This window comes from Conger conger, chromosome 15 (assembly GCF_963514075.1).
Source record: "Conger conger chromosome 15, fConCon1.1, whole genome shotgun sequence".
Classification (NCBI taxonomy): Eukaryota; Metazoa; Chordata; class Actinopteri; order Anguilliformes; family Congridae; genus Conger; species Conger conger.
Window position 1 is genome coordinate 25,165,029 of NC_083774.1, and position 19,802 is coordinate 25,184,830.

At 46.6% G+C, this 19,802-nt stretch overlaps 2 protein-coding genes across 8 annotated transcripts in view; one reads left to right on the plus strand and one right to left on the minus strand.

Annotated features, from left to right (window-relative positions):
* The first annotated feature begins 7,070 nt into the window (after positions 1–7,070).
* On the plus strand, positions 7,071–18,970 carry LOC133111371 (circadian-associated transcriptional repressor). Its single transcript, XM_061221665.1, has 6 exons — positions 7,071–7,284; positions 11,821–12,316; positions 13,034–13,109; positions 14,103–14,181; positions 15,983–16,109; positions 16,897–18,970. The coding sequence occupies exons 2-6, from the start codon at positions 11,861–11,863 to the stop codon at positions 17,275–17,277; spliced, it is 1,119 nt and encodes a 372-aa protein (XP_061077649.1). The 5' UTR covers positions 7,071–7,284; positions 11,821–11,860; the 3' UTR covers positions 17,278–18,970.
* Positions 18,621–19,802, minus strand: part of herc1 (HECT and RLD domain containing E3 ubiquitin protein ligase family member 1) — an 80,662-nt gene continuing 79,480 nt past the window's right edge. For all 7 annotated transcript variants that reach the window (XM_061221659.1, XM_061221664.1, XM_061221663.1 and 4 more), the window contains one exon: positions 18,621–19,312. In XM_061221659.1, coding sequence (XP_061077643.1) covers positions 19,127–19,312 — 186 coding nt within the window. In that variant the 3' untranslated portion in view covers positions 18,621–19,126. The remainder of the gene's footprint in view (positions 19,313–19,802) is intronic.

The following is a 19,802-nucleotide window of genomic DNA, read 5'->3' on the forward strand; positions in this document are numbered from 1 at the left end:
GACAGTTAAGCAAAAAGCAGAAAAAAAAGAAAAAAAAAGACAAAAAACCAGAGCAGGGCTAATTGAACAAGCCTAGCAATTCTTCACCCAGCTGACATTTTCACACAAGTCAGGGACACAGCTGACAATGAGAGGACGGGGAAAGGCTAACGATGGACACATATGGCTGTAATTAGTTTGATAGTGCAGCAGGTCTGTCCTCAACTGACTTGAGAGGCACAAACGCCTTTTCCACATGCCAGCTGTTGCGCCGACCTTTGAACCAGCCCAATTTCCACGGCCTCCCATAGCCTCCCTGAGCGAACCCGCCATTACGGCTCTGACAGGTTCTCCAGTTGCCTTTCCTGAATAAATGTGTCCAGCAAACATACGGTGACTCTTTGCTGATGGCCCCTGTTCTTTTGCACGTTCACAGGCGTTGTGTGCAGTGTGGACACAGGTCTTTATCTGTCATTCTCCACAAGAATCCGTGGACATGAGCACGTGCTGCTTTGTAGTGGTGCGTCATTATGGAGACAGCTTGCACTGGTTACTTGGTGCCTGCAGATGTGGACTTGCAAATCTGCATTTAAAACTGGCAAAAATACTGCAGTAAAAATAGAACAGTGAGCGAATGAACAACATTGAACTGACTTCAGACCAAAGATGAGCAGACCAGAAGAAATAAACAATGATTTCTTTAGAGATCCAAAAACCAGGTGGTTACAATTTGTATTAATTTCTGGTAGAAAAAAAAAACCTGAAAACTGTGCTAATTTCAGGGCTCTCGGTGCAGGAATTATGCAATGCCTGGTGAAGGTCATGTGTGCAGGAGCATTTGTGGTTTATCGGCCTCACTCGTCTGTAGGCAGAGCAGTCTGAAGTTACATAACTCTGTTAAAATATACCCCCAGTCACATGTAGCAGTCAGCGCTGCAGACAGATATCCCAACGTCAGCCACTCAGGCGTTTACCCACGGCCATTAAAGATTCAAATGCGATTCGCCCCACCCCTTCAGTCTGATCTCATGGCGAGGGGGGGGGGGCAGAAACAGAACAGAAATTGGAAGGACACTGTTCCTCAGAGAGCAGTCCATGTGACTAACCGACGTCGTTACTGGGAGGAGAACAACAACAGAAAAAAGGAGACAGAAACTGAGCCCTTTAAAGACACATCATTTGCTTCTTGAAAATGGAGGAGAGAAAGAGAGGGAGGGAGCCAGGCTTACCAGAAGGCGGGGGTTATGGGTATTTGTGCTGCTAACTGCCGATACACTCATCTTTTTTTTTTTCCCAAGTCTGGTGGGGGTTCTGCGTAAGTAACACCAAGCATGTTAATTACACCGAACAGAAAATCATCGTGACTGACCAAGTTAAGCAGCAGAAGAGGTTCAGCGGGTTAGCACACACACTGATTCGAGTACAGATTGAAGTCTCCGTTGAAAATAAGGAAAAAGAAGATTATACTTTCTCCAGATGGAGTCGACTTGCCTTGAAACAAGACAAAAATGAATGAGAGGAGAACAAAAGCATATTTCAGCAAAGTTTCAGTCTGGTCAAGTACTCTACTATATTCTTAAATTAGACCTTGGAAGGCTGCAACAATATCAGATGTTCTGAAGCAAAGCAATTACACAGTAACTTGTATCAAGTACAGATGCAATAGCCATGAAATGAATTGTCCAGATGCCATACAGTTTACGTCATACAGAGATGCCATACAGAGACGTCAACAGGTACATTATTTCTTCCCACTGGGGTTTTTTTTCTTGCCACTGTTTGAGGGTTTTTGTTTGCCTTTTTTGCCCATTCTGTAATGCATCTTTGTGACAGTCTTCTGTAAAAGGCACGATACACTAATAAACACTCATAAGATTCACCTGAGCTGACTTGACATGCGTCCTGGTGTATTGTTCAATGATTAAGCTACAGGTTTAGCGAAAGAGTGTGGGGATTCTTTTAGCAAAAGAGCAAAGGAGAAAACAAAGTAAGGAAAATTAGGAAGGCGCTTCCGTGTATGTCATTGTCTCCTACCCAGCCTGCACAGTCACTGAGTGTCGACAACACTCGACATTACAGAAAATCCATACAGCAGTGGGTTTCATTTGCAAGCATCTGTCCTGCACAGACTGCATACCATATGCGATATGAGCACTGGTAAGTGTCAATGAGACTCCATGTTTGCCGTTTTGCCTATGGACGGGGGCGGGCTGGTGGCATACGACCTGAACTGACCCTGCTGAGAATCCACACGACCCAGTGTTCAGGCCAGACGGAAGAGACGCGATCCCGAGGGTCAGAGACCATAAAGCAGGCTTAGCCGCCATAGCTTCAGACTTCAAAGAGCAGAGAACAGCTGCAAATGAGGTGCAGCACATGCACTGCACACCCGCTGATACACACAGAGGCACACACACACACGTACACGGACACGTACGCACACACTGCCACATACGCACGCACCTACACACAGATACCAGAAACATTTTCACAACAAAAGCTGTTTTATCATATTCATCGTCCTCATAATGATCATCAGCAAAACGGTGGGAGGAGGAAGTCTTGGCTCCCTTTCAATATACTCAGAAGACTGACTGGATGGTCACTCTGCAGACACCCCATCTATGTAGTCACACAACAGGCATAGTTGCTTTGGTAGCATTGACACATACACTATACATGTCCCCCGTATTACGATTCCAGTATTCTCGATCACTCAGTGCCTACAGATGAGAGTTATATGAGGAGCATTAATTCCTCAGTGCACCCTGTGGGGTGTAAGATGAAAGCCAGCTCACGGGCGGGGGCGACACACGGGAGGACACACACTCAGCTGCAGTCCCGCTGTCACCGGCCGCTAGTGGCCCAGCGCTGACTGAAGTGGAAAATATGATGATGCAAATGTAGCACTGCCTCTCCAAAAAAAAAAAAAACAGAAAACAAAACAAGTTCATAAAATCCCTTTGTCGACAGACCGCTCCGAGCCTGTGAGTCACCCAGGCCGGTGTCGATCATGCGGCCCGTTTCCATCGGCGAACACGCAGCAGACGCGTGGCGCGAGAGCCACATATTTTCCTCAGCGTGCTTCCTGTAACAGTTTAGCTGACCCGGACTATCGCCCGTCTCCGGGGCGAGGCGCGCCCCGGTCGGGTGGTCGTTCCCGCCATTAACGCCTCTGCAGGGCATAACACGGGCTCCTTTCATTACAGAGGCTTAGCCTGACACCCACCTGCATGCCTACGGGAGGCTACCCGCAATATCTGACACCTATTCAGTCTCCCGTTTTCAAAGCATGAGTGCACGCTTCGATGGACTGCGTCTAACCTTCAATCAGAAGTTTACGAAGCTTACTGACAGCGCCAATTAAAAAGAGTCTTGAGGGGAGGACTATGATGTGAATCGGAACAAAGGTGGACCAGTCAATGTCCTTGTTGCCTCAGCAGCCTCCTCCTCTCAGTCAATGAGAGTTGAGCTGGACTACAGAATCAAAGCCGGAGGCTGAACATTTCCTGCCTGTGTCTGGCTGCGATTGGAACTGTGGTGTACAACCCTGGTGAAAAATCCAGCTATGACCAGCCTGAAATGACCAGCTACCAGCTGTTTCAAAACCTAGTTGTTTTTTCAGAAGGGAATTAACAGGAAATAAGGTGTGTTGCCCTTGCATTCGTGATTCAGGCACAAATATGGTAGAAACAGGAGCTCAGTCGCTACAGCCGGAGCTCAATCTGAACACCGTATTGACTCAATTCTGCACAAATAAAAAAAAATGTTTTTAGTTTCTTTTTCTCTATTTCTTTTAGCTGTGGACGTGTTACTACCAGATTAAGTCACATCCGCTTATTATGCTGACGTCTCCATTTAAACAGGTCTGCTGCAACACAGAGGAAACCTGGTGATGACCACATATTTCTGAATATTACTCATTTGAAAATAAATCACGGAATGGGTGTGGGCGTTTCTTTTTCTCCTCCCCTGCGCTTATTCCTCACTCCACTGGTCTTTCTGCCATGACTGTGTGATGTCTGGATTTGCATTGATTGCTCCACTGTCCAGGAAAGGTCCACAGTGTACAGCAGCAAACTGCAAACGTGTTTCCTCTGCTGTCCCAAGACTATGCCAGTGCCACCTAAATCAAAGATACCCTCCCACCACACACACACACACACACACACACACCCACACCTACACACACATATGTGCACTAGCCTGTGAAGAGTTGAAGCACAAGATGCCCACGTGATTTTCAGTTCAACCAGTCTTTTTTTTCTGATGGTCTGCTGTTGAAAGAGGCCCCTCAGCACTGGACAGTACGTGCTCATTACAAGCAGCACTATGAAGGACATCCTGAGCTATACGCAGAGCATTTCAAATCAGGCAGGTTTGCTCCCAGTTGCTCCAAGTGTCTGGGTGCTATCCTGCTTACATTAGTATAAATATAATGGTTATGTGAAATACATGTAGATTATTTCCTTACGTGAAGAGTACATGTGTTAGCTAAAATGTTTTTTGATTAATGAAAAAACCCTATTCACACACAGACTGCCTGCTATGTGATGCTAAATGAAAAGCTAACTTATCGAAATGTCTCTTCACTGTCAAGACAGACCGATCCATTGGGCTTTTGGTCAATGGATGATTACTGGTGAAGGAGATTTAATTTTTTTTAAATAAAGTCTAATCATTGCTCCATTTAATGCAGATATGTTATTCTTGCAGCTACACAGTTGCAACAGCATCCCAGCATGTAGCGACAAGTTATGACCTGAGGAACACAGGCTGAAAGCCATACAGAGAAAAGGATAGCGTGTGTTTGTGTGAGAGTGTGTGGTGTGTGTGTGCATGTGCCTGTGTGGGAGTGTGTGTGTGTGTGTATGTGTACATGCACGTGTGTGAGTGTGTGTGTGCGTACATGCATGTGCGTGTATGTGTGGTGTGCCCGTTTGTGAGCATATGTGCATGTGTGTATATGTGCGTGCACGTGTGTGGGTACATGCGTGTGCGTGTATGTGCATGTGTGGTGTGTGTGGTGTGCCTGTTTGTGAGCGTGTGTGTATATGTGTGTGTGTATGTGTGTGTATATATGTGTGTATATGTGTGTGTATGTGTGTGTATATGTGTGTGTGTGTGTGTGTGTGTGTGTGTGTGTATGTGTGTATGTGTGTATGTGCGTGTGTGTGTGTGTGTGTGTGTGTGTGTGTGCGTGCACGTGTGCGCGGCCGTTCTGTTAGCATTTTTCCTGAATCGGTTTTGCATTAATCATGAGCTTCAATTGAGAAAGTTTGAGCGGGAGGAGGAGCAGGTGTGGGTGGGCGTCTCCACGTGCGATCACGTTTCTCGGTGGAGGGGTTATGACTCACCCACTCCATGCTCCTGGTCCTTATCTGGCCTCTCAGCAGAGCTCTTCAGAAACAGTCTGCAGTGAGTCACCCGCTGCGTCTCCACCCCCTTCCTCCGTCACAGTTCTCCAAAAAAATACCCCCGCACATGATAAAACACTAACTTCTCCAGTATCAACATCTTTTCTTTGGATGGAGAAATTTCTCCCAGCCAACATTGGTAAAAACAATTACATTTTTAAAAACTTGATACTTACACATTCCTGGCTTTCATATTTAGACTGGATTTCCTGGATTTCATATTTAACTGTTTTTTTAGCACTTCACATCAAATGTGAACATAAACAGCCATAACATTTACAAGATGTTTTGTGCCAGCATTATGTCTATGCGCATTACGCTTTTATAATGAGACCACTTAGCAGCATTTCATGAACTGTTACCTTGTCTGTGAAAAAATGGCTTGTTGATGGATGCCCTTATCCATTCTATTGTCGCCTGAGTATTACTATCCAGTGCCAAGGCAATTTTAAGATCAGTGCTGCTATTATTATACATACCATAACAAATAACTTTTCATAGGCCTATGAGTCAAACCTCGTTTGCATATCAAGCCACCTAGAAAAGAAGGCAGAAATCTTAGTGGCAGACTGCCACAGCAAACGTAAGATTTGCGTCTATACACAGATTAAATGACAATAATATTGTCTGCAGCATTTGTCTGTGAATTTGGGCTTTTCCTGATCTTAAAATGTCGTGAATAATTGAATACAGAAACATTTAGAAAAACAACAAAATGTACAATATTAATTGAGAATGCCAATAATTCTAGAGGGCAGTGCTCATTTTTATTAGGTATTCAAATACATCAAATGGTCTCTCTATTACATAAGTACAAAAACGTACTTTTCCTTTGAATTCCGTGTCAGCAGTGTATGTGTTCATTCTCTTTTTTTTAATGAAGGTTCATGGTCTCTACCAAATTGGTGACAGCGTCGCAACAATATGCACAAGGAACGCAGTGCAGAGCGTAAAAATGCACGTGTACTGATATACGCAATTTGCGCGAACGTGGGCGCCCTGTTCTGATTCATTCATTCAGTCAGCTTTGTCCCCGAACGGCAACATTCATCCACATTCCGATAGAGAGATAGGCTCACTGTGATGCAGGGAAGTGACTCCCACACGAGAAGCCAGTGAAATTGCTAGAGGCCAGAACACTACGCACATTGAATTACGTAGTAATGACACATGCACTGTTCTCTCATGGACTACACAGATGTTGCCACATCGGGTTAATGTGCACATAACCATCGCAGTGACAAAATATGATGGCCCTCAAATTAACTGCGACGAGGATTTGATTTATTCCAATGAATCGTGTAGGCCTAATTAATCAATTCCCGTTACTTTTGGGGTATGCTATATTTAACTTTGAACGTCTGAGCTGCGTTTTTTAAACATATAGCTAACATAAATATATATCTTTTTAAAATATATTTTTCAGTCATAAGTTCAGTCAGATTTAAGACTACACATAGGATAGCAGCCAACGGAAAATAAATTATTTTAAAGTATTCTAAAAAGGATACGTGCAGAGCGGGTGTAAACATACGCAGCCCATGGCTGACTTTCTGCCCGGCTATTGGAATGAAACCGATCCTCGTGTCCACGTGTTTTTCTCATTTCCATCAGATTTAAATATGCAAGACTTTCTCGCCTATCGGCTGAAAGTGGTCTCCATCTTAAATGCTATTTGTCAGATATGTGTCTGAAAGCGCAAATCAGAAACCCCAGCCTGTTTACACCCGCCTTCCTAGACACGTTGCCTAAGGAGAAGTTACACGGGGTGCCCGATTGCGGGACTTCGTCACTGAAACCACCGCATCGCACAGCACAATCTCTCTACCTAAGTGTACCGGGTTTACCTCTGAACAAAGGAAAGTGCGATTCACTCCCTTCTGCTAAGGTATGATACAATTACTTCTAAAATCGTATCTTTCTCTGATTCTATGCGGCTAAACATCGCGGACACATGTAGCCCATATAGCTAAGCACTAACGGATCTGGAGTTCACCTTACGTAATGTTTTATATCAAGAAATGTTTTTTGGCTCTGATTGGAATACTCTGGAATGGTCAATAAGGGTTGTTTCTGTAGAGACAGCATCTCTCTTCCCTGGAAGGCAACCAGTGATGTGAACAATATTCTTCTAAAATTGCATCGCTTGTATATTATGTAGGCTATACTTAACTTAGCCGGCTGACATTGTTTTACAGTGCAATTTCTAGAAGCGGCGTTTTTTTTGCCGTTACCTAACTTATTTAGATATTGCAATGTCTTTCAGTGCGTATATAAATATCTTTACGAATATTTATGAAGCGCCTGTATTGAAATATGTTACTATATTACTGGCGAGTTGTTTTACAAGACATTTTGATAATAGTAACCACAGGTAGCCTAACTAGTTTGTAAGGCTTCTGCTTATTTCGTGTTGGTGGTTTTGTGCTATATCAAAACATAGTCCTCAAATGGCCCCACCCTTATTACCTTAAATTCATAATGTTGGCTAATAAAAGCTGTTATATCACTCCTATTTAAAAGTTAAGAGGAAACAATAAAACGACTGTCTGCTTTCAATCTCACCAAATTTCTTGTGCGCCGTTTGTATTTCACACCGCGCTGCGACTTCTTATGCCATTTTTTGGTTCGCTAAAATTGCATTGGACCCATTGTCCTACAACTGGGCCGACGGATACCGCAGATTCGTTCCCGGTTCTACTCAGTTTATTTTCACGTTAAATGCGAGACTCGTGAATTCGAGATTTTGGTCAATAATCTAAATTCAGCTCAAGATGAAATTCCTTCTTAATTGCATGTTTTTATTTTTTATTGAACACCAAAAAGGAATGCATATGCAAATGTTGCAGTTAACTGTAAATATGTATGTAGTTTGACAATAAACGAGACACAGCATTAGTGCGTCAGCTGCACTTTGCCAACGTTTAACTTAAATTGGGTAAATCGCAAATGTGCAACTAGGCTGTAGTGTATAGAGGTGATAATACGAGCCTAATGATTGGCTCACACTTAAACTTTTGATTCAAACTTAGATTTTTATCATCGTTGAAAAGCACTTTACCCTTGTTTTGCTGCGCTATTACATAACATTAATGTCTGCTTGCCAAGATTAGATGCAGTCGATTAATAAAACGTAGCAGTGTTTTTACAATACATTATTTCCCCCGTTGTGTCAACGTAATGACGAATACTATAACAGCTAATTAGAAACATTTTATCATGGGCTTGCATTAATTATAACAAAAACTTTTATGTGCTCTGACATTTTCATCAAAGTGAGTTGCCAGATCATAGAAAGCCTCGTAAATTTACCCTGTAGCAGGAATAAATTCCTATCATTGAAAATGATATGCATCGATATTTTCTCATTATGTCTTAAGAAAGTAGCATGTTTTTAAATCGTATTTTATAAAAGTAAACTCGACCTCGCAATGTGTAGGCTATAGCCTATATGGAGAGCACAAGGTTGATATACGGTAAGGTAGCCTACTCCGCTGTCCTCTTATTCATACCTCAGACTGACGGTTTAAACATACACCAGGTCAAAACATAGGCTACTCCATTTATAATATGAATTTGTTTAATGCATGAAAAACAAATATTTGTCTTCAAAATACAAACGCAGTTTCGAAAATCGTTTCAACATTAATGGTTGGATGTAGCCTACGATATGATAGCTTTTCAAACAATGGACTTTTGTAGTGCAATTTGCATTTTTCTTTTCAGATGATCAGGTGCTCTCATACAGCACGCTCAGCTGGTCAGTCATTCCTAAGATGTCTGTTGCTTATGAAAACATGTCGTATTTTAAGTTATAAAACAGCGCTTAACGCTACTGATTTAATGTAATTGTTCAAATAAAATAATGATTAAAATTAATTCACTAAACCTTCGATATTTTGGCAGGAGTAGCAGAATACCTTTCGTGTTCGATTTCAACCGTCTGTGTTTGTGTTCATGTATAGTAGATCATAGATCATATATTTGGTATTTTTAGACCTTATATGGTGCATAATGATACAAATAAAAAATACTACTGCAAATACTAGCCTACTACTACTACTATTACTGATACTACAACTAATAATAATAATAAAACAGGCCTTCTATCCTTTCCAACATAACAGATGCTGGCTGAAGACAAAGAACTTGCAAGCACACTACCATCAGCAGAATACTGTCATTAACAAAGAAAACGCCAGACTTCATTAATGCCATTGGATGTTCTTCCTTTTTTCTTTTTAGTAAAACATTGCTTTCAACACGGATTATTCACCACCGTCTACAATTAAATGTCGAGTATCTGCTTTAAGGAGCAAAGCAAGGAGAGTTGTGACGGGTTTACAGATGGCCAGGTTCAGTTGGCAGCGATCTTAACACCTGTGTGTGGTGCAGAATAATTATTCCACGTAAAAATGTTTCTCTCAGTCTCCAATCCAGCTCAGTTTCTTTTTATGATCGCATTGCTTGCCCCTGCCCAAAAATCGCGCGGTGGCAGTTTATGTTTCCGACGAGCGGCGATGACAGGGAAAAGGTCCCTTTGATAATTTCTCTTTATTTTGGCCTGCCGTCGTTGTTTCGCTGTTGTAGTCCCTTTTAAACTCAAATGAATGGAGGCCTGGTCCCAGGTGGCCCCCTGACTACGTGAAGAGGGAGGCTGGTCCTCACGCGGCTGGTCCCCTGCCAGTGGCTGTGTAATGTCACAGAGGGCTCAGACAGCCCCAGGGACGTATTGACTTGCGTAAAGACAGAGGGATATGACTGAACCAGCCGGCAGGCTTCATGTCATTAATTTCTCAGCCGCTGGACGGATGTCGTTTCTCGCTGACATTAATACACATCCTGCCTACATCACATTAATATATAACATGCTCAGCTTACATATGGTCCAGTCTTCTACTCAGAAGCATCTAGCTCATTTTGGATTGTGTGTGTGTGTATATATATCTGTGCAGCCATCTTCAGTTCCTGTTTATTTTGAGGGCTTCAGTGTTGTCTTCAGCAAGTGAAACGCATGTTCAGTTCAATTCAGGTCAGATGATTGACTCGGCCAGTCAAGATCATTCCACTTCCTGGCCCTGAAAACCTCTGTGGTTGTTTTAGCAGTGTCTTAGTCATTGTCCTGCTGTGAGGTGAGACGCCATCCAATTAGTTTTTGAGGCATTTGGTTGGATCTTCTTGGACAGCAGATTAGATGTTTCTGTACACTTCAGAATTCATCCTGTTGTCTTTAGCAGTCATATCATCAATAAAGTCAAGTGAGCCAGTGCCAGTGGCAGCCATACCCGTGTAAGCCATAACACTACCCCCCAAATCATGTTTAATAGATGAGGTGGTATACTTTGGATCATGAGCAGTTCCTCTCCTTTTTCCCTACTTTCCTCTTTCCATTTGGTATAGGTTAATACTCGTCTGATCTGTCCATGAAACTTTGATCCAGAACTCTAGTTTTTATGTGCTTTTTTTTGAAAACTCTAACCTGACTGTTCTGTTCTTCAGGCTTGGCCAGGGGTTTGCATCTAGCAGTGAATCCTCTGAGGTTATGCTGGTGTAGTCTTCTCTTTATTGTAGTCTTTGGCACATCTGTGCCTTCATCCTGGAGAATATTCTTGATCTGTTCGGCAGTAGAAAAGGCTTTATTTTAGATTGTCCAATTACTTTTGGTCCCCTAAAATGTGGGAACAAAGTATAGTTCCAACACGGTTCACCCAATATGGATGCAAATGCCCTCAAATTGAAGTGGATAGTCGGCACTTAAAATCCAATGAGCTGCAGTACAGAGCCACTATCTATTTTTTGTTGATATACTATATTTCTTTAAACATACATTACAAGAACCAGAAGCTATGTCATGGTCATTTGAACCTGAAACTTGAAATATTATGGCAGGATTTCTGAGTTAGCTTAGTGAGTTCAGTGAGTAAAATCCGGAACCCTTCTAAAACTGGAACATGGACTGAAGTAAAAAAGGCTGTTCTGTGTTTTACTTGGCAAACTTGCCCAGCTAACTGCTTTGTGATATACCCTCAGGCCTCTCAGCACTACACCATACCAGCTGGCTTCATTGCCAGAGCTCAGTTATTATGATTAGAAGGGTTGGGTAAATTCTTGCGTAAGGTGGCAAGTTCACAATGTTCTTTTGAACTTCATTGTTCGCTTGGAACAGAAACAACAAGATAGGTATGGCAACAGTTCAGAAGCAGCAGCGTTACTATAGCGATTGGTTGCATAACTTTGCAATATTTTTCTATTTATATCTAACCCGATAGCTCAGTTGCGAAGAATAATGAGACGTGTTGTTGTGGTGGATATTTGTCGACAGATTTGACTTCCGTTTGCCGTTTTATAGCATACCTCTAAAAGTGCCAGTGCTGGCCCGGACGCTGAGCATCCGTGGGAGTAACTTCTGTGTTTGTCCTGGCAGGTCCGTGATGATTGCTGGCGGATAGGTCCTGTGCCTGAAGATGTCCGCGTCAGATTCTGACTACTCCATCGACTGGCTGGCCAGCGACGATGAAGACTGTGAAAGCCTTTCGGAGCTGGACTGCAAGGGCGGAGCCGGCGCGAGTCAGACTCCGCCCTCACCTGTGACATCGGGGGCGGAGTCCCGCGCGGCCCAACCGCGACGCCAGACCGCGGAGAGTGACTGTAGCGGCGTGAAGGAGGGGAAGGGGCCCGACTGCGGAACCCCCTCCAGGGGCGCGGGGCCCTGCGGGGGTAAAGGGTGCGGCGGCCTCCTCTTCCTGGGGCAGGAGGTGCAGTGCGGGCCCCTGTGGAGGTCAGCGCTGTACGTCACGGAGGCCTCACCGGGCGCGGGGCCCCGACACGCTCTGAAGAGGCCCCGCAGCCCGGGGACCCAGGTCTACTGGCCGTGGCAGCATCCCATGAAGACGCCCAACGATGAACTGTTCGCTCGAAAGGTGAGGCAACGCTCCAACCACTGTGAACCAGCCACCTGTCCCCACAGCGTTGGCAATAAGACATAGCAGTATCAGTACACAAAGACACCTGAACCCCCACACACACACACACACACACACACACACACAATATCACAGTCAAATCACCCCTGTCAACAGTTTGCAGAGAAGGATTAGAAGATTAATTCTGGGAAATGTCAGTTTCCCCTTTCCTATTCTGGGTACTGTACATGACTCTATAGCAGGAAATCCTGAACATTTTAACTTTAACTTCAGTTCAACAGTTGCTTAGCTTTTATGCTAGGCCAAGACAGGGGTCACATAGAGCTATAGTTTTTGCTGGTGTTCATTGTCACTCATCATTTAAAGCAGCTGATTGATCCATTAACTTACCTCACATAGTTTCATGGGTCTGAATTTAAGGTGAAACAAATCCCCAGGACTAAAGCTAGCTGGCGAGATAAGGTTAGCGGCTTACGTATCATCAGCACACAAACAAGTATTAAGCAACATAAGGAGTTGTATCTGAATGTGTGGGATTAGGTATCCCTCCTCGACTCTTCATTGCACGACGATGGCTATCTGTGACACCTCGGAGAACCTTGAGCTCTCCTCCGCGTAAGGGGAGCCGGCTCATTGTCCCTGAACGTGAGAGTTTTTATCAGATCTGGCTGTAGCGGTCCCGGTGGTGCTGAGCGGTTACCGCTTGTCTTTCAGTGCTCGGAGCTGCAGTGCTACGTCCCCCACCTGTCGTCCATCCTGAGCGGCCTGCGGTCCGGACGCTACCGAGAACGTAAGTGAACCGCGTAACCCGAGACCTTCTGCGCCTCCTCGACCGCAACGGACGCGCTTCGCTTTACGAGGGACGCCGACCCCGAGCCCAGTGCAGTCTCGTCTCTGCCGGGGAGAGAGTGACCCGGAGGGAGGGGAGAGAGTGACCCGGAGGGAGGGGAGAGAGTGACCCGGAGGGAGGGGAGAGAGTGACCCGGAGGGAGGGGAGAGAGTGACCCGGAGGGAGGGGAAAGTAGAGCGCCGTCGTGCCGCTACAGAAGAGAGACAAGCGCGGAGATGGGAGATCAGATGCCTGCGATGCACATTGTGTGATGCGTTGCTATTGAATGACCGCAACCGTTTCCTTTTGTTACTCCTCACTGGGACCCGGCTGTGTGTGTGTGTGTGTGTGTGTGTGTGTGTGTGTGTGTGTGGTGGGGGGTTGTCATAGTGAAACATAAGCAACGTAGATGGGGAACAATGCCTTGGGCATCAAGGTGGAAAACTTTATCGTGCACACCAGACAAATAAGTCTCAGCCAAGTCTAAAGGTTTCGGCTGATGGAAAGGTGGATATTCTATTTTTTAGCAAGAAGGCCAAGCAATCCCAGAGCATTAAGAATGTCAAGCTTTGTTTCATTTTGATTTAAGACCCGTGTCCATCCTTGTAAACGCAACACTGAACGGACTACTGGCCGATGCTTTCCAAACCTCCTGCCCTGTGAGCGAGGGTCACGAAGGTGGCCGGATGTGCAGCAATGTCAGGGAGAGGCAAAGCGCGGCGGTCGCCCGTCAGAGGAGATCCGCGTGGGCCGGCTGCAGGTGGCTGGAGAGCCTGTAGGGGGCGCTCAGTCCGCGGCCGCCACCAAACTAAAGACCACTCAGAGTCGGTCTCAGTGGGAGTCGGGCTCCTAAATGGATGTGACGGAGCTATGAAGAATTACTCAGGGCCATTTCTCCCCCTTCCCCGCTGTGGCAATTTTCTCAGTGAAACCCTCCCATCTCCTCTCTCCCAGGTCTGAGCAGTTTCCAGGAGAGCGTTGCTATGGACAGGATCCAGAGAATAATGGGAGTTCTGCGGAACCCGTGCATGGGGTAAGTGTCCTCTCCACTCTCCTCCTCATTTCCGGGTGAGAGGGAGACAGCAGCGCTCCGCTCCACTTTCTTACCACTCAGTGGAGCATGCTCTTTCATCACCCCATGTCTATTTTTCTTCTCTTACCCTCCCCCCTTTCTTTTCTTTCCTTCAGCCCCTCTCCGCTCTGCAGCACTTTGCGAAGCTCTCTTTTGCGTCACCGTTCTTTTTTGCGGCGATATTAATCCCTCCCCTCCTTTTCCTTTTACCTTCCCTCTCTCCCAATCTGTTACATCTTCCATTCACCCCCCCACCCCCCTTCTCCGTTTGTGTGCTGGCTTGCTGGGGCCTCCGTTCCCAGAACATGTTTGCGCGAGGCGGAGTGCGTCCGGGCCTGTGTCCCGGCCTCGGCAGACCTGCGCTAATGCTATGCTAACGCTACGCTAGCGCACAACCTCCCGCGCGTGGCAGAGAGCGCCGTCCCTGCCCAGACTGTTTAAAAATGCATCGAGCCTCCATCTGGGGGAGAAAGCTCGCCTCAGATTGATTGGCTGTCTCCAGCCCAGACAGAGTAATGGGCGATGACATCACCCGTTGGGGAGGAAAGTCCATTTTCGGCACAGAGTGCTCCTTTCGGAGACAAATGCCAGCGTCTCGGAGCAGATTGTGCTGTACTGTCTATAGTGTCAGAACTCTACCCTACTGTCCAAATATGGTAAATGTCCTTGGCATTTCAAAGTTGCAGTGCTCTGCATTGGGTAATGATTTTCAATGCTCGAGTCTGCCATGTGGTCTCTGTATCCAGACTCCTGTCAGTACTGCGCTGTCTAGTGCAGCCAGTATCGACTGTGCCCTATTCTGTGAAGTAGCTGGTCTCATCAGTATTGCCGTCTTCAGAATAGCCAGACTGCTGTCATCACAGAGTAACCAGTGTTGTCAGCACTGTGGTTGCCTGTACTGTGATGCGACTGTTCCTGATGTAGTGTAGGGGACCAAGACGCAGGATGCCATCCATACCTCCATCCTCTAGAGGGCGCAAGAGTAATGCTACTCCATGCTAATGCTAAAGCTGTCCCCCAGAAAGACAAAGTACACAAATGTGCAAGGGAAAGAAGCGGCTCCTTGAGCAGTTAACGCCACAGATGAGCTGTAGCACAAAATGTACGCAACAGGCTGTCACCTCAGCGGGCAGTCGAGGGCTGGAATTAAGATAGAATTATAATCAACCTCCATCGTAGACCAGCTGGTCCCGGGCGCGCGGCCGGCAGAACGCAGCCGTCTCGCGGGGGCCAATTAACGGGGCCGTAACGATCGCCGGCAGGCCACGTGTGGGTCGTATCATGCGTATAAATCGGAGGAAGAATTGCTCCTCGTGAGAATGTGGTCAACGGTGGCGTCTGCGGCTGACGTACGGAGATAAGCTCGAGGCAGAGACGGACATGTGCCTGAGCTTTGCTCCCCGTGGCTCTGATAATATTTTACAGTCTGGGCTGACAAGCTAATAATGCAAATTCAGCAAGACATGAATATTATAAATGAATATTAAACGTGTGTGTATATATATATATATATACAGTATATCAACTATTTAAAATATTTAAAATATGCATTCACACACATATTGTATATATAATGCATACATGGTCAGACTCAAAGTGAAAACTCAAAAACGCATTCATATACACCTCCTGTTCCGAAGTTCCCCGTTTTAGACCGTGTCTGATTATGAATTAAAGTGAGAAGAGCAGGGAGGCCGGACTTGCAGCGGTAGCGTCGTGCGTGCGCTCCGTCTCATTTCTCTCTGCCTCTCTGCCCCCCCAGCGAGCGCTACATCAACATCATTCTCAAAGTGGAAGAAATGCTCAGGAGCTGGTTCCCCAATGTGAAACCCAAAGACCAACCTGGCAGCCACCAGACGGACGAAACCACTCCTTCCAAGAGGCTGAAGGTAATTTTATATAAACGCGGGGCTCGTCTGTGGGCCTGTCACGAACACGTGTAAGGTGACTACTGCCAGCCGGTGAAGGGTAGACGGGAATGTCCCATTATTCTTTCATCGACTACGGCAGAAGAGGAGGGCGGGGGACGGAGGATTAATGCGTGTTTCCACCATTGTGTGGCGTTACAGGGGTCTCATGTTCTGCACAAAACAATGCCTAAGAGAGCAGGGCATTGTGGGAAGTGTCCCTAAAGAAAGGTGAAGGTGATGAGGCGTGAGGGAGTTGGAGGGCATGTCTAGTCTGTTTACATTGCAACAGGCGTCCCTGGCCTGTTTAACTCGCTAATGAAGGAGCAACCTGATCTAAACAGATCTAGTCCTGGACTCAGTAAACATTTCGCCAGTTACGACTGAGAATTGTTGATTGTTGCTTGCCACTGCTGAATTGACCAAGTAACACTACAATTTGTTTGCAAGTCAACTAGACCTGCATTATTTAACACGGCACAAAGGGGTAATGGCGTGCTTATGATACATATCTCATATTAATATTATTATATTATACTGATAATATTTCACTTTTTAATAGTTTTGAGGATAGTCACATGGAAATGGGAAGTGCTTCCAAATGCATTATCCATGGCCCATGGGTCTAAATCAATTTTTTTGTCATGGGCAAGTCTAATGGCCGAGCACTGCTTTGTCACTGCTGATCATAGCTACACCTAAGTGACAGCGTTGAAACACGTGAAGAACAAGGAAGACTGACCCAAAATGTCTCCCTCTCCCTTTCCAGCTTTGCCCTGCCATCACAGCCGAGAGCCCCGTGGACCTCAGCGTCTCCCCCGGCAACAAGGCCTTCGGGGTGAGCGACCCCGTTCCGCCGGGCGGCTACTCGGCCACCCACCTCAAATGGCTCCACACGTCGCCCATCTGCTCCCCGTCGGCCGCGCTCGCCCTGGGCAGGCTGGGGCGCTGGCGGGGTCCTGCCCCCGGCGGCGACGACCTCACGCAGGACAGCGCCGTCTCTTCCAGCACCGACCCCCCTCCCGGGGCCCCGCGGCGGCCCCCGGGCAAGATCGTGGCCCCCTGCCTGGAGAGGCTGCTCAAGTCCACCGAGAGCATCATCACCCGCAAGGGCGCGGAGGGAGTCCTGAAGGAGAGCGGCTGGTCTTAGCCCAGAGAAGGACATCCCCGCGCTCCACCTCCCCCCCGGCTGATCCCAGAGCAGTGGGACTGGGCCATCCGCGGGAACAGAGACCGCGCTCGACCGGCCAGCACTGATCTGGAGTCAGTCCTTCAGAGGGGGGGGGAAAGAAAACCCATTCCAGCCTTCGAACGAGTCGCAGTTCCCGAAATGTGATTTTTAAGGCACGACGGAGGTCTCTTTCGACTCCAGGGGGTTTGTGGTGAAAGCCAGCCGTGCACCTGCCCGTCCCAACGTGGCGACCGGGACGACATTCGTCGATCGCGCTCAACACTCTGGGACTTTGATTCCGTCGCGCACGAGCGGGCGCCGGAATGGCCTCCGGTCGGGAAGGGAACCGAAGACGCGTCCTCCGAACCTCCTTCTGCAGGAGACGCACGTGCGTCGGGAGCATGCTCAGCGTTGCTTCGGTTAAGGGAAAGGGCCTGGGGGGTAAGGCGTTTTGGGAACACTTACGTAAGACACGGACGTGTCGGCGGTATATCCATGTAGACGTGGCGTACGCACGAACTGAACGTTGACGTGAGACGTTTCGTCTGTGCGCGTGCATGTCCACTTTAGCTCAGAGTCGAGCGACATCCGATGACTGTTACTTCATTAACTTCTCGTTAAGTTTTGATACAATGCCTCTACCTCAGGTTGACACGTCCTCGTTAAGGTTGGAACATACTGTAAACGGATGAAGGCAGAAGGAGAAGGGGAGGTGGGGACGCGTCTCCCGCGCGGGGGCCCAATCCCGCGGAGACCGGGGGGCCCTCGAGGTCGGGCCCCTAGGGCTGGGACCACCGTGGAGGATGTGAACAGCACAGACGCTCGGGAAAGGTCTCCCTCGGTCCCGAAAGGCAGCAGCAGTGCCTGTCACTCTTGACGCGGAGCCACGCCCGTCGGCTGGCTGAATGGAAGAGCACCGTACCCCCGACACCTGAACTCCAGAAGGACTCGCAGAACCCTGCCATTTCCTGTATCTGGTAAATTATTAAACCCTTGCCAACCCGCATTCTGCGGTCAAGTTAACCAATTTTCTGTCAACACAAGCTGGACACAATGTCTAACTGGCACCCAGCTGAAGGGGCGGGGGGGGGGGAAGGTATATTACTTTTATGTAAATATTCTGAACCATGTTCCAGGTTGTTAATTTACCCGACAAAAGTGGCCTTTACAGTGTGATATTTTATACTTTCTAAATAAATGTGGTTATATTTGTTTGGCATAAATGAGTGTTATTGCTGCGTTTTTCCCTTGGTACCGTAGCTTTAGCAGCGACTTTCAGCAGCTGACTTCCAGCAGCTGTGTACAGTAAGAAGCCACAAGAATTCAGTATTTTAAGCATTTATTGTTTTTTTTTCTGCTTTAGGAAACTCGGCATTGACAATTCAAAATTAAAACAAAATAAATATGAATATTTATGTAAAACTTTTTCCTAATGAAGAATTATACACAATGTACAATTTTGTTTTTTTCTTTTTTCATTGGGCTGGTTAACCTATACACATTTCCCAACAAATTAAACATTCCTCCATGCAAACTTAAAAAAAAAAAAAAACCCTGAAAATAGGATGGAGCAAAGAAAAAAACCAACAAAAAAATACTCAATTCACTGCTTGTGTCGATTGTTTTTTTTTGTTTTTTAAACTGCTAATAAACCACAAGGTGAAAATAAAAACACTGAATTGATTATGTTCGCAAGTACACTGAATACTTAAAAAGTGGTCAGTTTCATGAATGCGTTTTATGCCCTAGAGTTCCTATTTGTGAAGTGACACACTTTTCGCCTGTGAGAGAGACAGTCTATTGGGGAGCGTGGGGGGAAGGGGGTGTTTTAATAGTCCGTGTCCGAGCCCTCCGCAGTGTCCACGTTGCGGGAGAGCATGTAGTTGTCCATGTCGATGGAGCGGCAGTTGTTAATGGCGTACCTGAGCCGCTCGGCCATGATTGGCTGGTTGGAGTAAGGGGGCAGGCGCAGCTGGAAGAAGCAGGTCTGAGAGGTGGGCAGGCTGTCGTAGGGCTGTCGGAGGGGAACAGAGGGGGAGGGAGGTGTGTTAGGGGAGTTACACAAACGTGCCTTTTGGCACACGGTGAATTACAGCATTTTCAAAAAACGGGAACCAGTTTGTCGAGAATCGAGGGCCGGGTCTGAGGACGGGGAACACAGCGTGTTCTGAGAGGCGTTTATCGCAATTAAGGACACGCCGCACGTGCGATTTCGGTTCCTCATTCGCACGCCTGACCCCGCAGCGAGGCTGTCCTGCTTCCACCTTTCCCGTTTTCACGTGGCCGCGTCGGGAAACAGGATTTATTTATTTGCTTAGAAGATGAACTTATCAAGAGGAACTTACGCAACTTGTTTTCACATAATACCTGGCTCAAAAAACGTAATCGTTCTGGATTCAAGTACTTTCCTGCACCTATTCAATCGAGCCAGCCAAGGGAAGCAGAAGTTGGGGTTTGTGCTTTTTTTAGTTCGTCATCGTCAGCTCCAAAACACCAGACACACT